The sequence below is a fragment of the Petaurus breviceps genome, unplaced genomic scaffold, assembly GCF_028583685.1.
Source record: "Petaurus breviceps papuanus isolate PSGF00001 unplaced genomic scaffold, PetGlider_PUasm1.0 186, whole genome shotgun sequence".
Taxonomy (NCBI): Eukaryota; Metazoa; Chordata; class Mammalia; order Diprotodontia; family Petauridae; genus Petaurus; species Petaurus breviceps.
The window spans coordinates 12,255,686-12,275,362 of NW_027185798.1; the positions used below are offsets into that span (position 1 = coordinate 12,255,686).

The 19,677-nt window shown below is 42.1% G+C and overlaps 1 protein-coding gene across 7 annotated transcripts in view; it reads left to right on the forward strand.

The window, feature by feature from the left end:
- The window catches only part of AUTS2 (activator of transcription and developmental regulator AUTS2), a 1,243,088-nt gene that overhangs the window by 542,555 nt on the left and 680,856 nt on the right, over window positions 1-19,677 (forward strand). For all 7 annotated transcript variants that reach the window (XM_069089538.1, XM_069089542.1, XM_069089540.1 and 4 more), the window contains 2 exons: window positions 6,956-7,057; window positions 18,206-18,241. In XM_069089538.1, coding sequence (XP_068945639.1) covers window positions 6,956-7,057; window positions 18,206-18,241 — 138 coding nt within the window. The remainder of the gene's footprint in view (window positions 1-6,955; window positions 7,058-18,205; window positions 18,242-19,677) is intronic.

Below are 19,677 nucleotides of genomic sequence, written 5' to 3' on the forward strand. Positions count from 1 at the left end.
CATCTCTTGTCAGTTTCACCTCCTCAGCATCTCTTGTCAGTTTCACCTCTGCAGCATCTTTTGTGAATTTCACCTCTGCAGCATCTCTTGTCAGTTTCACCTCCTCAGCATCTCTTGTCAGTTTCACCTCCTCAGCATCTCTCCTTTCTCTCTGACACTGTCCTCTTTCTAGTGCTAGGCACATGTCACTTCACATCTGGATTATTCCAACAGTTGCTAATGGGTGTGCCTGCCTAAAGTTCTCCTCACTTCAGTTATCCTTTTTTCAGACACCAAAGTGATTTTCCTGAAATGTAGGTCCAGGCATGTCACTCCCCTGCTCAGTAAACTCCGATGGCTCCCAATACAAATGCTCTGATTGATATTCAGAACTCTTCATAACTGACACCCCTTCTACCTTTCTGATTGTCTTGGTCCTCACTCCCCAAAACGTACTATTTCTTCTAGGGACACTCAAGATAGCTCTTGGCATTCTCTCTCGCTGTCCCCCTACCTAGCCTGCTTTCCCTCTTCTGCTCTAACTACTGACCTCTCTGGCTTCCTTTTTAGTCCCAACTGAAATCCCACCTTCTACAGCAATGCTTCATAATTCCAGTAAGTTCCTTTTGTTAATTTATTATTTATCTCAAATATTGGTGCTTTGTATAGATTTGTTTACATTCTATCTCCCCATTTAGATTGTAAACTCCCTTAGGGCAGGGACTGTCTTTTTATTAGCACAGTGCCTAACAGTGTAGGTTCTTAAGAAATATTGATTGCTTAATATACCAGGAATTAAGGAAAAGGATCTTCTCTTCATGGATGCCTAAACAGCATAACATCGATTTATATTTTGCATGTAGTTGATATATCCTCTATTGAAATGTAGGTTCATTTTGAGAAGTGTTGTATTCTTTGTACTTGTAAACCCATCCCCCTGTATAATGCCTGCCACATACTGTGTTTCCCTGATAATAAGACACTGTCTTACTAATTTTTTTTGGAAAGAAAAACACCAGAGGGCTTATTTTCAGGGGAGGGCTTATTTTAATGAACATTGACAGCAATTTTAATAAACAGGTAAATGTGAACAAAAAATGTACCTTTATTCAATAACGAATTCAATAAAGAACAGGATGACGCGCTCACTGCTGCAGCTCTGATTGGATGCAGCTTGGAGCGCGGCGTGCGTTTCACCCGGGGGGGACGGTGCATACAGAGGGTACCGTGCATACAGAGGGTACCGTAATGTAGCGTGTAGCGCAGGGGATCACCTTCACTACAGTAGCAATCTCAATAGGGCTTATTTTCGGGGGAGGGCTTATTTTAGAGGAATCTTACACAGTAAAGGGAGGGCTTATTTTCGGGATAGGTCTTATTATCGGGGAAACACGGTAGGTGCTTAATCAATGCCTAGTGTTTTATTAATTGTATAGAACTTAGATAAAACTCAAAAACTAGACTTGAGATTTTTTTTTCTTTCTTCTTACCAACCCATACCACCTAAATGTGGTATAGTCTAGTTAGAAACAAAACCCCCTCCACCTCCCCTTCCCCCCAAATTCTGGACAGATTGGAATGTAAAAGAAAAAAATATTGCTTGGAAATGTTAAATCAGGGAAAGAGATAACTCTTGGACTCACTTGTGGATTGCCTTTCATCGTTCACATTGTTCCTTTTGAGGTACGGGCTCAGATTTCTTGGCTACATCCTTTTTCTTTTAAAAAAATTTTTTGAAAATATGACACCTGCTGAGCCCCAGTCTCTTCTCTCCTCTCCCCCTTCTTTTCCCTCTCCTCTCCCCCTCCACCTTCTTTTCCTTCTTCTCTCTTCTCCCCCCTTCTTTTCCCTCTCCTCTCTCCCCCAGGCTCTGTTGACTGGAGTTTGTTAGGTATTCATCAACAGCAGTGAAAACAATGATCCCAATTTTCCTGGCTGCCCATTAAAGACTGTTAACAGTATGATTAGATCAGCATCCCAATGACCCGGGGATGTATTGACCCTGAAACCTAATGCAGAACAGAGACAGGCTTCCTCCAGTACCTACAAGAGGCAGATTAATCTCCCCTGTAGGATTTCTAACCACAGTGAAAAATCCTGGTTTTTTTTTTCTAGCTTTTGTTTGTTTTCTATGAGAGTCAGTGTGATATAATGGGTAGAGTCCTAGACTGTTCTTTCTGGGCAATTGTGGGCAATATTTTGGTCTATGATAATTGTCTGGTTCCAGTGTAATGTTCTGCTGTGCTCTCAAGGGTATTTGAGGCCTTGTTTCAACTATGGTCATTTGTTTTCTGTCAATTCATGAAAAAATGTGGATCTTCTAATTTATATATTCTAGCACCATGTCATTTCTTTCTGGCTATTTGGTAGGTATTAAATTTTTATAGCTTGCAGTCTTGGGGGAGCATGTTTTTTTTTTATTCCTTTGAATAACATGTATTCATCACTAAATCTGGGGTCCTTAAGATGTTTTCATGACAATGACCTGGTCCTGAATCACCACCACAAACCCTAGTTTTTTCATAAACATTCATTTGGTGCTCCATTGTTCTTTTGGGGTGAGTTCTTAGAGATATCACTCATTGGGCTGGAATTTTAATTCCCTTCTTGAATCTTGGTTGTCTTGGAGATCTGAAGGTAAGCCACTTCCATTTACATGACAGATTCAATTGTATGTGTGCATTATCTTTTTTCCCCTTCTGTTTCTTGGGGAAGGAATGTGCCCTTGTCCTAAGAGTATGTATTTGGTTTTACTTACTGTTATTTTTTGTATCACCATATTATTTTCTTTTTCTTATCTTTATGTTGAAAGGTATTGAGGTAGACATTTACCTGGGACACCTGACTATTTTAATATTTCTTTCCCCTTTCTGCTTATTGAACAGCAGACTCTTGTGCTTCTTGATAAAATAAACGTTTTTGTAATAGAATGAACGGGGTAGGATGTTGGCTTATCTTCTGCAGACTCAAAGAAACCCTCTTCAGGCCAGCAGACTTCTGCAGCTTGCTGGTTGACAGACATGCTACATGCGGTATCCTCTTCCTACCTGCTTTTGATTTCTTGGATGAGTTCTCTATTTTCTGAGCTTTGCATCCTGCGTGGTTTGGAGTTTGTCAGTTTTCAGTATAGTGACATCTCTTTAAAATGTCATTCTTAAGTTTAAGTATGTTAATGCTGTGTTTAGGTCAGGGGTGGGCAACCTGCGACCTTGAGGCCCTCTATGTTCTCAAGTGCAGCCCTTTGATTGAATCCTAACTTTACAGAACAAATCCTCTTAATTAAAGGATTTGTTCTGTAAAATTTGGACTCAATCGGAAGACTGCACCCAAGGACCTAGAAGACCACATGTAGCCTCAAGGCCACAGATTTAGGTAGTCTTGTGGGCCCCAGTTTTTTCCAGTGATAATTTTATAGTTCCAGTAAAGTTTGTTCTTTGAATTCTCAAGAACATTGTCAGCTCTTTTATTATAGTATAGAAATTTGTGCTTTGTTTGTTGCTAAAGGGTAATGAACTTCTGGTATATGCTTCTGTTGAGGTGACCTTACATTTCTAGGTATTCGGTAGGTATGAGATTTTAGCAACTACAGTGATGTGTTGGATGGAGTCATATCTTTCTTGGCACAGACAATGATGAGCAGTAAGCCTGGTGATGCAACTTTTGTTCATCTCTGGTGGTAATGGACTAATCTCATATCATTATTACAAACCTTTATATTTCTATTGAAAAAAAGAAACAAAGCCAAATAAAATTAACAAAATTTAAAATACTTTTTAAAAAGTGATTTACCCATTTGTTTGATGCACCATTGTTGTTGGAATTTGTGTAGATGTTGCCCACTGAAGGCCTTTTGACAATGATAATTGGATTCCAGACATGTACCTGCACACGTATATGTGACAGGAGGAGATAGAAACAGAGGAAGGGAAGATGAACTGAGATAGAAGGAAGGAATAAGAGAGCGTCAACAGCATAAGCAGGGGCCAAGGGAGTGAGGTATGGGGAAGAGATAGGTAGCTATAGGAACTATCAGCTTCAATTCAATTCAACAACACACCTGGTATGTTCTCCTTTCTCACCTCCAGTTTGTGAATTCCACACCTCTTTTGAAGTTCAGATACCTTTCCCCATCTCCCTGCCACCAAATTATTTGGTAAAGATCCTTTGAATTTTTACTTTTTATTTTTTACATGAAATGTCAAATCTCTGTTTTGTAGAGCTTGCTTTTCAAGTATGTGATAAATTCATCAAGAGACTTGCAACACTTGTCTCTGTTTCCTTCTGGCCTTAATTCTCTTCTCTTTTGTGCATTTAAAAAAGTGCTTTCATGACCCTTCTCTCTTGTCATTTTCCCCTCCCTAACTAATCTCCAACCCACTTCTTCCTTGTCACATCTCCCTCCCCTTCATGAGATCGGGGCAGGGGAGGTGTCATGACCCTCCAATCAAATATACATAATCAAGCACAATAAATTATCTAATTGATGGTGTCTGAAAACTCATGGATGATTTTGTACCTTGAGTTCATGGATCCTTTGGAATTGTGGTTGGTCACTGTATTAAACAGAATTCTTACATCTTTCAAAGTTGTCAGTTAGTACAATGTTATTATTATTGTTCAAATCGTTCCCTTGCTTCTCCTTTCTTCACTCTGCATCAGTTCATAGAAGTCATAATAGGTTTCTTCAAATATGTCCTTTTCATGACATTTTAAGGCAAAAATAATATTTCATTTCCTTCATACGCATTCATTTTTTAGCCACCCCCTTGGTGCTGGCCACATCCTTAATTTCCAATTCTTTGTCACTTCAAAAAGAGCTGCTATAAATCTTTTCATACATATGATTCTTCTTCCTCTTTCTTGGATTTTGGGGGATTAGATTTCCTTTGGGGGGGTTCCTCCCCCTCCCCATCTAGAATGTAAGCTCCCAGAGCACAAGGATTATTTTCGTTTTCGTCTTTGTATCTCCATAGTAGGCAGTTAATAAATGCATTTTTCATTGGAGTGATTTGAATTACATCTGATCATTGATGCTAGGTTGATAATGAAGGCACTGGATGAGGAATGAAAAGTTCCTTTATTTAAAATCTTGTGGCTTAGCTCTGGTGCTTAGGGTAGTCAAAGCATTAGCTGGAAACATTGAGCTTCCTTGACAGCTTAAAATCCTAAATTTCCTTTAAACTTGAGCTTGGCTTTGGAGCGATGAGAGAGGTAGGGGAGGAGGGATTATAGAGGGCTTTCTGAAGGGTTTTCAATGAAACCCTTTTGCTTTGTAGAGACAGCATCTGATGAAGCATGGAGTCGCCTCCTTGGCAGCTCTGGGCTTTGTTGACTATACCTCCCCTTGGCCCTTGGTCAGGTAATAGAGGATCTCCCTTCAGGGCTGTGGAAGGGAAGTTACTTACTAGACATTGCTTGACATAATTTGGTTGGTTTTTGATCCTGCCTCCATCATCACTTAAGAACATCAAAAGACCTGAGCTAAATCTCCAGATTTTACTTATACTTATTGCATGTGGGGTGGGGTTGTACAGGGAAAGCCAAGTCATGGTGATGCACCTAATTCAAAACTGAAGGTAGATTTCTTTGCAAAATCTAAGAAACTTAGCTGAATTCTTTCCTCCCTTTCCAGCTTGACCTCTATAGTGCCCCATCCGGAATCTTCCAGGCAGGATGAATTTAAAACCCAATTATTAGACACTGACTGAATGAAGATTATATTTTCATTAATTTCATAGTAAAGCAGATATAAAGAAATTAAATGAATGAAGAGGAATGTCGAGAATTAGAAGAAGCAGGGGAGAATCAGGGTTCTTGTCTTGAATTTGTGACCTTTAAAAACTCCATGTCCTTACATTTAATGTGACTATAGTAATATTGGCCCTTTTTCTCTCATTGTTGGGGGGAAGCAAATTTCCTTTTTTGAAATTACTTTGTAATACATACCATAGTCAATAATATTGATGATGATAATTATAGTATCTAACTTATAGAACAGCTTTAAGGTCTTCAAAGCTCTTTCAATTTGATCCTTAGGGCAACTCTCTAAGGTAGATGCTAGTATTATTCTCATTTCACAAATGAGGAAACTGAGTCAGAGGAAAGTCAAGTAGTTTGCCCAGGGCCAAGCCAACTGGTAAATATCTGTGTTAGAATTTGAACTCAGGTGTTTTTGACGTTCCTGTTCTGTTGCTGTTGCTGCCTGCTCTGGAGAGTTCAGTTGTCAGAGAGAAAGTTATAAGTAGTGACATATATTGGTACAGAAGAAAAATGTCTCTTCAGCCTAGGAATTGATCTTGATGGTGTGTCTCTACAATTTGGATAAAACCACATCAAAATTTCATTCTTAAAGGCATATGGTAAAAAAAAGAATTACAGGTTCAGTGATGCCTATTTAGTCTCATTAACAGGTCCTTTGGAATGACACTGATGATGTTTGCCTTGCCCTTGCTATCAATTAATTAATGTGTATGCATTTATGAAGCCCCTCCTTTGTGCTGACCACTGGGCTAGACACTGAGGAGACAGAGATAAAAAGGTTAATAGTCCCTGCTTTCAGAGAGGGGGAACAACATGTACACGATAAGTGTAAATCAAATGAATCCAAAGCAGAGTTTTGTTTTATATATATGAGCAGACCATGGAGGGAGGAGGAGACCACAAAAGGTTTCATGAAGTGGGTGCTGGATCACAACTGGGTGGGACAGAAGTATTCTCTAAGATGTGGAGATGGGGATGGAATAAATTCCATCACGGCAGAAGCATGGTGATGGGAGATGTGAGAAGCAGATTAACATATGCCAGGTATATCATAGACATTAAGAGCACATAAAAATGAAAACCAAAACAAAAATAAATCCTCCCTACTCTCAGGGGAATAAAACCAAAATGGTGGGAACCCATTGATCAGTCTTTGTGGTGGTTGAGTTTGAATTTCTCATCTTCTCACCTTGTGGCTTTTCTCTTCTCTCTTCAGCTCAAGCCAGGACAGAACAGTTGCCGAGACAGCGACAGTGAGAGCGCCAGCGGCGAATCCAAGGGATTCCACCGGACCAGCTCTAGGGAAAGACTTAGTGACGTAAGTCAAAATAAAATGAAAAAAAACAAAACAAAACTAAAACCCAATCCCTTAGGGCGCTGTCCAAAATCACTGCTTTTCTTTTTTATTATTTATTTTATTTATACTTTATTAAGTCATTGCTCCATTCCTGACCCTTTACAGGTGGATTTATGATGTCGAGGCCATAGTGCTTGACCTCGAAAGCCACTCAGGAGTCTTGACCTTCAGTTTTTGACTTGGCTGTTTAGTGAGACCAGCAAAGGGCTACTTTAATAACACCAGAGTTGCCTCTTCCCTTGAGTGAACAAGCAACTGAGGGTTATGGAAGAAAGTGGGAATGCTTATGTTTCTTGTCAAAGCAAATTGTAGAAGAGCCATTGAATTGCAAACTCTGTATCATTTATCTTTGGGTTTTTTCTCTCAACTATAATGTAAAAAGTGAACTAATAATGCCTTTTTCACTCATTCCTATGGGATGTTTGTGCTTTGATTTGCACTTTTGAGATTGGAGTCTTCTGAGAAATGGGCTATGCAAACACAAGGCATTGTCATTCCTATGCTGCCCCTGGAATTTTGATTATAGGTCAGGACCTTCCCAATGCATAACCCTCCCTTGCCTGTAATGTTATCTCTATGATTATTGTCTGCTTTTTTTCTTGTGGTCAAAACCATGTGATGAAATTGCATAGGCTCCTAGATCTGGGACCTTAGAGACAATATGGTCTATCTATCTCGTTTCATATATAAAAAAGCTGAACCTTAGGGAGATTGAAAGAAGTACCTAAGGTCACCTTGGTAGTAGCTGGTACCAAATGAAGCTTCTCAGACTCCTGAATCAAGACCCTTCTGGGTGTGTCTGACTCATTGTCTCCTCCTGTAAAGCATTTAAGGCTGGCCTTTGCTTTAATTGTCCTCTTAGCTACGGTTAAGAATAGAGATGTAGAAACAAATGAAATTTTGTTGGGGACATTTATCAGAGGTTAGAAACAGAGACTTTGTGCTCCCTCCCTAGAACTCTGAACTGAGCAGGGAATTAGTTGGTAGTATTCTATAACGTTTTATAGACAGGAGACTAAAGATTGCTTGGAAATCACTTTGAGTTGCAGTAGAAAGCTCAGTTTTGAGGAGCTGAATAAAGTATATAGGAATGTCAGCATCCCATGGCTAGTAGTTCGGGACTCCACCTTGGTCACTTACTTTGTGATGCCCCTTAATGAGTGACTTGAAGGACCTTGGTTGAGTTGCTTGGCCATCTTTAGTCTTTCTGCAGATGAATTTGATTATCCCTGGTCTTCAGGAATCTGAAATAGGAACCTCCGAAGAGGGAGGTCCTTGACAACTGAAATTGAAAGATGGTGCCCTCGATTCCCAGACTAATACTTACCAACAGGGCTTATCCAAAAACAGTGGTACCCACATTCTCCACCAAGACACATATAATTTGTCTTACATACAATATGTCTTCCATACATACACACATACAAATGATATAGTTATTCGTATAGCAAGAAGACAAAATTTTTCGATATCAGTACAGGGGCAGCAAGGTTGCACAGTAGATAGAGTATGGGCCCTGTAGTTAGGAAAATCTCAGTTCAAATTCAGCCTCAGACGCTTGACACTTACTAGCTGTGTGACCCTGGACAAGTCACTTAACCTCAATTGCCTTGCCCCACACCCCCCAAAAAGAAAGAAAATTAGTTCAAAATCTGTACTATATATACTTATTGACTTATTGAATGCGAATTAATTAGGGAGGGAAGGTGCTCACAGTTTGAAAAGAGAAAAGACTTTTGGTAGAAGGTGGTGCTTGCACTGTGACTGGAAGGTGGAGAGGGATTCTGTGAGGTGGAGGTCAGTAGGAACCCATTCTAGGCACAGGATAAAAGCAGTCCAGAACCCTAGAGGGGGATAGCAGAATGTTCTGCTGTGTTAGTAGCAGAGAGTAATTACGACGGAAATTGGCCATCATCCCGTGGTCAAGGGAGGTGGCTCAGAGTGGCAGTGACCAGGCTCTGACCCCTTATAAACACAGAGTAAAAGGAGAAATGGTGAAAACAACTTAGCAGAGAGGCACGACCCTGAAGGATGGCTTGGTCGTGTGGTGAGGAGGAAGAAATGTTAGGCAGCTTGTGTGCATCATTGGGGCTCTTGCAGCGTGAAGAGCTTCTGGCCATCAGGAAGACCCCCTGTTCAAGGGTCATAGCTCGAGAGATGTGGACAACAAGGGTCGCTTTGGTTGAGGAGGCAGAGAGAGCTTGAGATCTGTGTCCTTGGAAGGAATACCCAGAGATCCAGCGGCATCCTCCTCTCCCAAATGTCACGCATGACACTCTTGGCATTGGGGGCGGTTGGAATTTCTGCCCAAGGAAGGCTGACTAGAACATGATGTCATTTCAAATTTATTTATTTTTATGAGGTTTGTATGAGTTGAGAGCTCTCAAGTGACTGGAGGGTTTGACTCATGGGGAAAACTTAAAAGCCTTCAATGTGCTTGGGTTTGCCAAACCGTTCCCAGAGCATGCCTGAGGAAGAAGGGATAATGACCCACCCACATGTCAAGGTTGTCCACATCAAGAAGCCATATTCACTGTTAAGCTTAGTCATTGAGGAAGGAGTGAAGGGTTATGGTTAGATTGATGTGTACTGAGTCCTAAGGGGTGGAAAGCAGGGTTACTCTAACCTTATTTGGCCTTGCATGGCTGTGCTTACTTAACACTGAGCTCAGCAACAGCGTCCTTGACTTCTCAAGCAAAGATTCACCTTCATGAGGTCAATTCTCCCTTCTCAATTGTGAATTCCCTTTCAGAGTCGTCAGCCTTAAAACAAACGGAGATACTTGAAGTGTGGTGTGATACTCCCCTAACTCTTCCTTCCTGTGAAGATGGCAAGCCTGGGCATTCAGTAACGTCAGGGCTTTTAGCAGTTGATGCCAGACCCTCTTCTTGCCAAGCCCCCAGCTCCACCATATTCTCCAATCCACATTCCCTTCGAATTTTTATTCCATGGATTTTTCAATGAATGGAATGGAGTGATTGCAGACAGACAGAAGCAATGTATAACTTTCCTTCAGGATCTGAAAGTTTAGGGGGCCTGGAAATTTGTCCATGAATAGGAGATTCAGACTAATAGAAGAAGCATTTTGTACTGTAGTTCAGCTGGGGGATAGTAGTTAAATATGGTTTAGCTACCTTTTCTATTCCTTACTGAGATGCAAGTTTTCTGAAACCACCCCTCCTCTCTATCCCTCCCCCACCACCAGTTTACAGTACATTCCTGCCATTTCAACTGATGTTAAACATGTCAGATAAGTATCTTATTATCTGGGCAAAGCAAAGGTTCCTGGTGATATTGGAAGTGAATAGCATTTTATGCTTCTCCCCTTCTGATCTATGGCAGAAGTACCCTTCACTTTGTTTCTATCTTCTCCCCAGCTCGTGAGAGGGCATGTGTGTGTAGGTGTGTGTGTGTGTGTATATATGTGTGTGTGTGTGTGTCTGAGTTTTGCATATGAAAATGGAAGAGATTCTTCCAATAGAACGTAAGCTCCTTGAGGACAAGGATTGTTTCATTTTTGTTTTCTTATTCCCGGCACCTAGCTAAGTTCCTGACATACAGCATACATTTAAGTTCATTGCTTGCTTATATTAACTTTGTTTTTACAAACCTATCTTTAGGCATGTTTCTTTTTGCAATAATAAGGCTTGGTGGTTACGTGCTTTGTATATCTCTTTGTCCAAAAAAAACCAAACCCCAACAAACAAAACCCCATCTGTGAGTTCATAAATCTTGCTTGCTGTATGTACCCTTGCAAGGACTGAGTTGTCTACCATCCATGGGACTCTGGGATAATCTTCCTTTCCCTTCCTCCTAATCCCCCTCCCCCAACCTTCCATTTCCTAAGGGGGGAAGATAGATAAAATGGAGGTGGGTGGGGAGGGATGTCATACACAATTGGTTATTTGCAGGAATTTTAAAATATTCAATTTAAATTAGCCCTAGGGTCAAAGCAGCAAATCCTCCACTGGGGGCCTAATGAATATCCATCCTCATCGCCAGACAACTTATACCAGTAGCCGAGGACAGGCTCTCTGTGTAGATCTATAATGAATGAAGTGCATCTATTTTAGTGGAATAATCAATTTCCAAATCCCTTGTCGTTGGTGAGCTGTTGAAACAGAAATGTTAACTTCCTGAGCTTAATGAGTAGCCCCCGTCAGAGCCTGGTGACAGAGAGATGGAAAGAAAGGAGGAGAGAAAAGGGCAGCCAGGGAAAAAGGAGAGGGACTCTTAATGAATAACCCCTCACAAACTCACATGTCAGCAGCAACATTCTCCCTCTTGGAAAATGTCTTTCAACTCTGCATCCCATTACTGTTCCTAAAGCCCTTGGTGGCATGGAGATTGAGGCATTGTGTGTTTACAAGAAATCTCTCCTTTGCAACATAATGAGGCCCAGGCAGGTAATTTGCCGAGATTGCAAGAGCGGTGGTCAGATCTAGGGAGGAAATACAGAATGAAAAAGGCCATGTTAAACAAGAGATGCCTTGTAATGAGCCCCAAAATAGTATCCGATGGCTGGCTGACAGAAATCATGTTATTTTTTTCGCTTGGTGCATGTAAGCCGGTGGAATCTATTCGCTTGCCCCCCTCTCCCCCAGCCCCTCTGGGGCTCTCAGTCCCACTTAAAGATCTTTAAAAAAAAAAGGAATAGGAAACTGTGCCTTCTGGAAGAATAAGAAAATAGAGTCCTTTTGGTCTTCCACTTATAAGAATTTGACCCAACAATGATTTATGCTATTGTTTGCGAGATTGATGAATGCGTGGCTGTGGGGTGTTTTCTTGTGTTGTGTTTGTGAGTGTCTCTGTGTGTTTGTCTTTTAATGCCTCTCATATCCTTGTGTCCCACCCTGTGTCTCTACATGAGTCACATAGCATCTCTAGGATCCTATGACAATTTCTATTCCACAAACGGAGCAGAACTTGCCTTGGGCATAAGAGGGCGAGGAAAAGCCTTCTCTTCCTTCTCCTTCACCTTTGCTCCATTGGGCATGCTGTGAGTGGGGAAGGCTGGGCATCTCCTCAGATGAGCCTCATCTCCAATGGGGAAGCTGGTCTAGATGTGTGTCACTATGGCCAGGATCAGGATGGGGCCCTTGGGTGGACTCTCATCGTGAAGTCACTGTGTGTCAGATATTCTGCTGCTACGGACTGGAATCATAATGATTCAGGCCCTTTTCCCTTACTCTCAGGGTACTTAAAACCTAAACAGGAGACTGAATGAAGATGTACAGTAACACGTGTGTATGTGTGTGTGTACACACAAAGCACCGGCAGTCACAACTTTTTTACACACTCACATGTGTGTATACAGAATGTTGGTGGCTACAACTTCTTTACTCATACAAGTGTGTGTCAGTAGAGGATCAGATCGTTAGCTCTTTTAGGACAGGGGTTGGATCACTCTTGTCTTTGGATCCCCAGTGCCTTTTGGCAAATAACAAAAAGCCATCTAGTCTTCAGGTGAAGAATGTGGGGCTGAGACTTACTGAGGGGGCATGGGTAGGACTGTAAGTCCATGGGGCTGGCATCTATGGAGGACATTATTGTTCAGTCTTTTCAGCCAAGTCTGACTCTCCATGATGCCATTTGGAGTTTTCTTGGCAGAGATACTGGGGTGGCTTGCCATTTCTTTCTCCAAGTCATTTTACAGATGAGGAAACTGAGGCAAACAAGGTTAAGTGACTTGTCCAGGGTCACACAGCTAGTAAGTATCTTAGGCAGGATTCACATTCATGAAGATGTGTTTTTGTAATTCCAAGCCCAGTGCTGTGTGCACTATGGTGCCACCTTATGGGGGGGGGGGACTTAGAGGGTACCAAATTCAAATCTCTCTCTTTTAAAAAAATAAATAAGTAATCAGAGATTATGTGATTTATCCAAGGTCACATATGTGGTAAGCATCAGAGATGGGGTATGAACTTTGTCCTTATTCCAAATCCATTGTTTCTTCCACTGGCAGAGGTCATCTGGTCCACCATTTTTGAGAGGTGGGAATGTGTGCCCCAGAGAAGTTGACTATCTGAGCTCACATTTATAGTAATAGATGCAGTCAGGTTTGTGAGTATGAGCATGCTTTAATGAAGTGAGTTATTCTACCAGTAAATTTGTTAATAATAATAATAATAATGATAATATTTCAGATTTACAAAATGCTTTATAGTAATAACCCTGTAAATAGTCTAAGAATTATCCCTGTTTTGGTGATGAGAAAACTGAGATGAATAAGCAAGGAATGATGAAAGGAAAAAAAAGGAAGGAAAGAAGGAAGAAAGGAAGGAAAGGAAGGGAGGGAGAAAGGAAGAGAAGGAAGAAAAAAATAAGGAAGAAAGGATGAAACAAGGATGGGAAGGGGGAAGTGGGGAAGGATTAAAAGAAAAAAGGAAGGGGAAAAAGAAAGACAGAATGGAGGAGGGAGGAAAGGAAGAAAAGGGGGAAATAAAAGAAGGGGAGGAAGGGGGAAGGAAGAAACTAACCAAAGAAAGAATGAGCCTGTATCTTGGAGCCTGAAATGGAGCCCAGATGATCTGATTCCACACGCTTCGCCTCTTCCTGATGCCATGCTGCTGCTATGTGCAGTGTGTTGTATTGGGCTCTAGGGAGCATCACTAAGACATCTGTCTGGCTCTGCCCTAGTGAAGCTGCCCATGTCGGGGTTACAGATATTGAGGGTTCAGGAAAGGGCTTGGGGAGAAGGCCCGGGGGTGGGGAGCATTAGAGAGATCAGCGGGTTGGATAGTTTTCCATGGGACCCAACTTCACACCAGCCATCTCCTTCCCTACAAGTGCCATCCATTCTCAGATGCCGTCCTGCCATCCCCACGCCCATGGCTCACCTCTCCTTTCCCATGGGCACCATCTTTTCTCCTGAATGTCAGCAGCATCTTCTGGTCCTTGATGTGCCTGCAGAACTGGTGGGATGAGGGTAGCTTGGGAGGGTGGAGGCAGAGGGCGTGTGCCTGGCGGGGAGGGGGAGCTTTCCTTGCTTTGTGGCGTTATGTTAATTCCTCGGCAGGGCAATCAAATTCGTGTTGTAATTAAAGCTGTCAGTTGGAAGGCAAGCCAATCGCCACGAAAACACAGCATAACAAATGAAGTGAAATGATTCTGCGTGTAGCTATACAATGCTTCGCCAGGCATGAAATTAAATAAGTAATTTGATGTTGACATCAGAAATTGAAATGATACCCACTGTTCCCTCGTTCAGTCAGACCTGCATAAACAATAGCCAGAACAAATATGCCCAACAAAGCCCTCTTCTCCACCCAGCTCCCCAAGTAATGTACAATATATATGCAAAATGGGTAAAGCAGAGCCTTCCAGGGCCTCGAGGACGTAATTTTCTTTGGTGTACAATAAGATGATATGTACACAGGGGTGGCAGTTTTGCTCCTGGGCTAAAAATACATTTATCGGAGGAAGAAGGGTTGGGGTGGGGGAAAAAAGAAGAGAAAATAAGATAGCACCACCTAAATTAAAAAAAAATACATATGTACATATATATACACACACACACATACATAATATACATATACACATACATATATGTGTGTGTGTGTGTGTGTGTGTGTATCCTGCAGAATCTCAGAACACAAATTTTAAAAGGAGGTCACTTCCTTGGGCTACAACTCCAATTTGGTTTGTGAATGGCTTCAGCCTCTGAGCTGGCTCTCCTTGCTGCCCTGTGGACAAATTACACCTGCTGTTTCCATGTGGTCAGTGACCTGAGCCAGAAACTGTCCCTTCACCACACCCTGCTGCTGTCCCCTGAAAACAATTTTATACAATTAAGGAAGCTGCCCTGAACCGCCCCCCCCCCACCCCTCCACACACACCACCATCCCTCCCAAAGGCCACTTTTTATAGTTGGTTATGTGCTATCCCCTTGGAATAACTGGCCTCAGCCCCAGGGGCTGGAAGAATTTTCCATCTGTGGCCTAAGCTCTGGATGCCCTTGACCTCCCAAGGGAAACTTTGTGTCACCTACATTGTTTAAAAACATAAAATCATGGGGCAAGAGCAGGAAGAAAATTTAGAGGTCATCCCCCTTATTTACCAGATAAGGAAACTGTATTGGAGATGTTAAATGGATTACCCAGAGCAGCCCAACATGTGATAAAGGAGAATTTGAACTCAGAACCTCTCTTGTGAAGCCACTGTTGCTAAAACTGTAACACGTTATTTTGTTCAATCCCCTTATTTTAGAGGATGAAACTGAGCCCTAGAAAGGTTACATGACTACCCTTGACTGAGGTGGCATAATGATTGACAAAGTCAGACTTGAATCCAGGTCCTCCCCATCTAAATCTAACCCATTTTTCCATAGTGCTTCTTTGGTCACTTGGCATGCCTGTCTTTGAGTGTCTTAAGAGCTTTGTTTCCCTATATGTAAAATGAGTTAATAACAGTGCCTCCATTGTCAGGTTGCTATGAAGATTTTAAATCACACATGTCAAGTTGGAGGAGACAGTTGATGTCATCTAATCCAATCCCCCAATGTTAATAATAACAGAGTCCTATGGGGAGCATGCCCACTTTGAAGTTTCTGGAAGGCCTCAGTTTCCTTATCTGTATATTGAGGGGGTTGGACTGGGCAGCCTCTGAGGTTTCTTCAAACTCCAAATGATCCTAGGGCCTTCTGTGTTCTTTGTGAGCCTTCAGGCATCTTTGGGTGAAGATGGCAAGCCAGCCTCATTGTCCCCTTCTGCTCCCACCCCAACATTCACATTCAAGCACTGCCCAGTTCACAGAAGCAAAGATACAGTTGAAAGAAATCAGTAAGTTAAACTGTATGTGGTCACATTTGGACACCCTTCGACCTTCCCTGCCCCCTTCTGCAGGGTGGGGCCAAAGGTGACCGCCTTCCTCCGTAGCTGGGCTATTATACTTTTCTTACTACTTCATCCTGTCAGGAGTGGGGCGACGTCAACGGGTAGTTCTCATGCCGAGAGCCTCTAGAAATGGGGGCCTGAAGCAGCCTCCCCCAGGCCCCCATGTTCTTTACATTTTGACTACTAATTATGTTTACAAAATGTCTCATTTTTGAAAAGCATTATGTGAGCACTGACTGGAGTCTCTGGGGGTATCGCCTGGCACACGGGTCAGATGCTGAAAAAGTCATCCAGACCCACCGGGCTTTTTATTTTGAATTCGGTCTTGGCTTTTTCCTCCAGTCTGCCCCTTTGTGGCCACCACACCAAGCATTCGAGACCAGGGCATTGAATGTCAGCGAGTCCGGGAGGCAGGTTGATGCATGTCTGTTTAGTCTCCACACAGGGCGAAATGCCATCATTAATTCATTACCCAGCTGCCTGTCAAATAAATTGGCAATTACGTCCACCGCAGAAGCTTGGAATTCAGCAAATAGCACGTTAGCATCTCAAAGTTGTTGAGAGATGTAAAGGGGGAGAAATTAGGGAACACGGTGTTTGTATCAGTAGCAGATGACAAGAGGCCTGTGAAAGCTCTGTGATGCCGTGATGAAAGGGCGGGTGGAGAAGAGCTGGTAATGAGCTGTGTCGATCGGAACGTGTTAGCAATGAGAATAACCATGCTGGTAGTAATAGTACTAGTGCTGGTAATAGTAGTAATGAGCTGTGTGAATTGGAAAGTATTATTAATAATAATAAATAGTAATGTGGTAGCAAAAGTCAGAAAAGTGATCATGAGCTATGTCGATTGGAACATGTTAGCAATGAGAATAACCATACTGGTAGTAGTAGTACTAGTGCTGGTAATAGTAGTAATGAGCTGTGTGAATTGGAAAGTATTATTAATAATAATAAATAGTAATATGGCAGCAAAAGTAAAAAAAGGGATAATGAGCTGCGTTGATTGGAATGCACATTAATAATAGTAGTATGGGTAGTAGTAATAGTAATAATGAGCTGTATTAATTGGAATATCTTCACAATAATAATAACCATGGTCATAGTACTAGTCGTAATAGTAATGAGCTATGTAAAGTAGGACGTGTTCATAACAATAATGCCATGGGTAGTAATAGTAATAATAATGATAATAATAAGCCCTATAGATTGGAATGGGTTAACAGTAGTAGTAGTAGGTAGTAGTAATAGTAGTGATGGTAGTGGCAGTATGGGTAATAATCATAATAATTCTAAACTGTATGGATAGCAATGTATTGATACTAATAGTATGAGTAGTAATTTCTATCCACATTCCTATCCATGTAGTAATAGTAGTAATAGTAGTAGTAGTAGTAGTAGTAGTAGTAGTAGTAGTAGTAGTAGTAGTAGTAGTAGTAGTAGTAGTGGTGGTGGTGGTAGTAGTGGTAGTAGTAGTGGTAGTGGTAGTAGTGATGGCGGTGGCGGTGGTGGCGGCGGCGGCAGTAGGGATAGCAATAGTTATTACATTATTATAATACTTAGCTGTATGGATAGGAGTGTATTAATAAAAACAGTATGGGTAGTAATTGTAATAACAACAACAATAATAATAAGCTCTGTGGATTGGAATGGGTTAACAGCAGCAGTAGTAATAGTAGTAACAGGAGGAGTTTCAGTAAGTTGTGTATGTTGAACTGTATCAGTGGTAGTAATAATAATAAGCTGTGTGGGCTGGAATGCATTAACAGGAGTGGTGGTGGTGGTGATGGTGGTTGTAGTAGTAGCAGTGTTGGTGGTGGTAGCAGCAGTACAGGTAGCAATAGGCATAATGCTAAGCTGTGTGCATGGAAATGTATTAATAAAAACAGTAAGGGCAGTAGTAGTAATAACAACAACCATAATAAGCTCTGTGGGTTGGAATGGGCTAACGGTCGCAGCAGTAGTAATAGCAGCAGGAGGCTTGTCGTAGTAAACAGTATGTGCTGGCCTGCATTAGTAGAAGCGATGATGGTAAGCTGTGTGAGCTGGAGCGGGTTAACAACAGCAGCAGTAACAGTGGGTAGAGGAGTAGCCGGGGCATGCTGTGTGTAGCGGCTGCCTTAACCTGAGCAGCGATGATGATAAGCTGAGTGGGATGAGCTGTGTGTATTGGACTGTGCTAACAGCAATAGTCACAGCACTACCAGTGATGATCACAGTAACAGTAGCACCAACCATGCATTGCTGACTCTCCTCTCTGTGTTTTGCTCTCTTGCAGAGTTCAGCTCCTTCCAGCTTGGGGACCGGCTACTTCGTAAGTGTTTTCATCTTTCACAAATGTGACTTTCACTGGTGTTTCTTTACTTCCCAAACTCTGGTTTCCTTGGATGAGGGGACAGCTCCTCTGCATGGTGGTCCACTGTTTTTCATCCCTTTTTAAAAAAAGACTTATATGTTTTAAATAGACACGGTATTGTGAGCACCAGTGAAAACTGATTCTTGTTCTGATCTCAGGTCAAACTTGCAGGCGGGAATGCCCCAGTAACTGATACTGTATCCGGGGACCCAGGATTCCACACTCTTGCTCACTGTAGATAGGCTGCCCCCTCAAAAGAAATGTACTCTTTGTCAGTTTGATTTCGAAGACTAACTAATCTGTTTTTACTGAGCTGTCCAGATTTCATATGCTACTAGATTCATTTCCTATGAAAGTGAGCCTTCTCATTTTAATATACCCTGAGTCTGACATCCTCAGACACAGAAAAGTGTTGCCATTGTTATGAGGGGAGAAGCCTGTGTATGAATTTTTTTATCATTATTATTATATGGGTTCCCCTCCTCCTTTGGTGCCTTTAATGATCACAGTTGGAGAAAGATGGCCTTCAGGCCTCTCTTCTCCTCCCAGCGAGTCAGGGAAAGTTATTCTAATTCAGAGTTGGTACTGTTCCCTAACCGAACACTCTGCAAAGGATGATGGGAAATGAGGAGGTGAGGAAATGTGTGCTTGAAAGACTGGGGGCTAAAATAATCCTAAAGGTCCCAGAATGTCCCATCATTTATTTACACTGCAAAAATGAGTTTCCCTCTTGGATTTGGTAAAGCCATTCTTTAAGAAGCACCGAGTGAGAGGGCACTTCTTGCTATGGGGCTAACGAGCCAGTGTCAGAACGTCTTGGTGACCCTCTGACGAAGTAGGATCATTATGGGGGTGGGGGCTTGGATCCTTCTGACTCTGAGCCTGTCTGCGCAGAGCTTTCTCAGGCTTGGAAATGATCATTCTTCCTGCTGAGGCCAGCTAAATCTATTAATAAGAAAAGAAACGTAAAAACAAACCAGGATTCGGTTTTGTTTCTTTTGCCTTTTTCCCCCCTCCAACCTCAAAACCAGTCCAACAAGGAGGCGAAGGCTAAAGCTGTTTGGGCACCTGTTAGATGCAGTCAGCTCCTGCGTTTCTTCAGCTCTGATGGCGGGAGCTGAATATTCATGCCTACAAGCGCACTCATCAGGCATCCATTGGGTTTCCTGATTCAGTAGCAGAGCTGACAGAAGATGTTCCATCTGCCACCCTTTAACAGCATGCTGGATGTGGGTTGGCCCACTGGAACAAAAATCTGGAGAGTGTCAATAGTCCCTTCTCCTTCCAAAAGATTATAAAACCTTATCCAGAATTTAAAATATGAGAGAGACAGAGACAGAGAGAGACAGAGGGAGAGAGAGAGAGAGACAGAGGGAGAGAGACAGAGAGAGAGA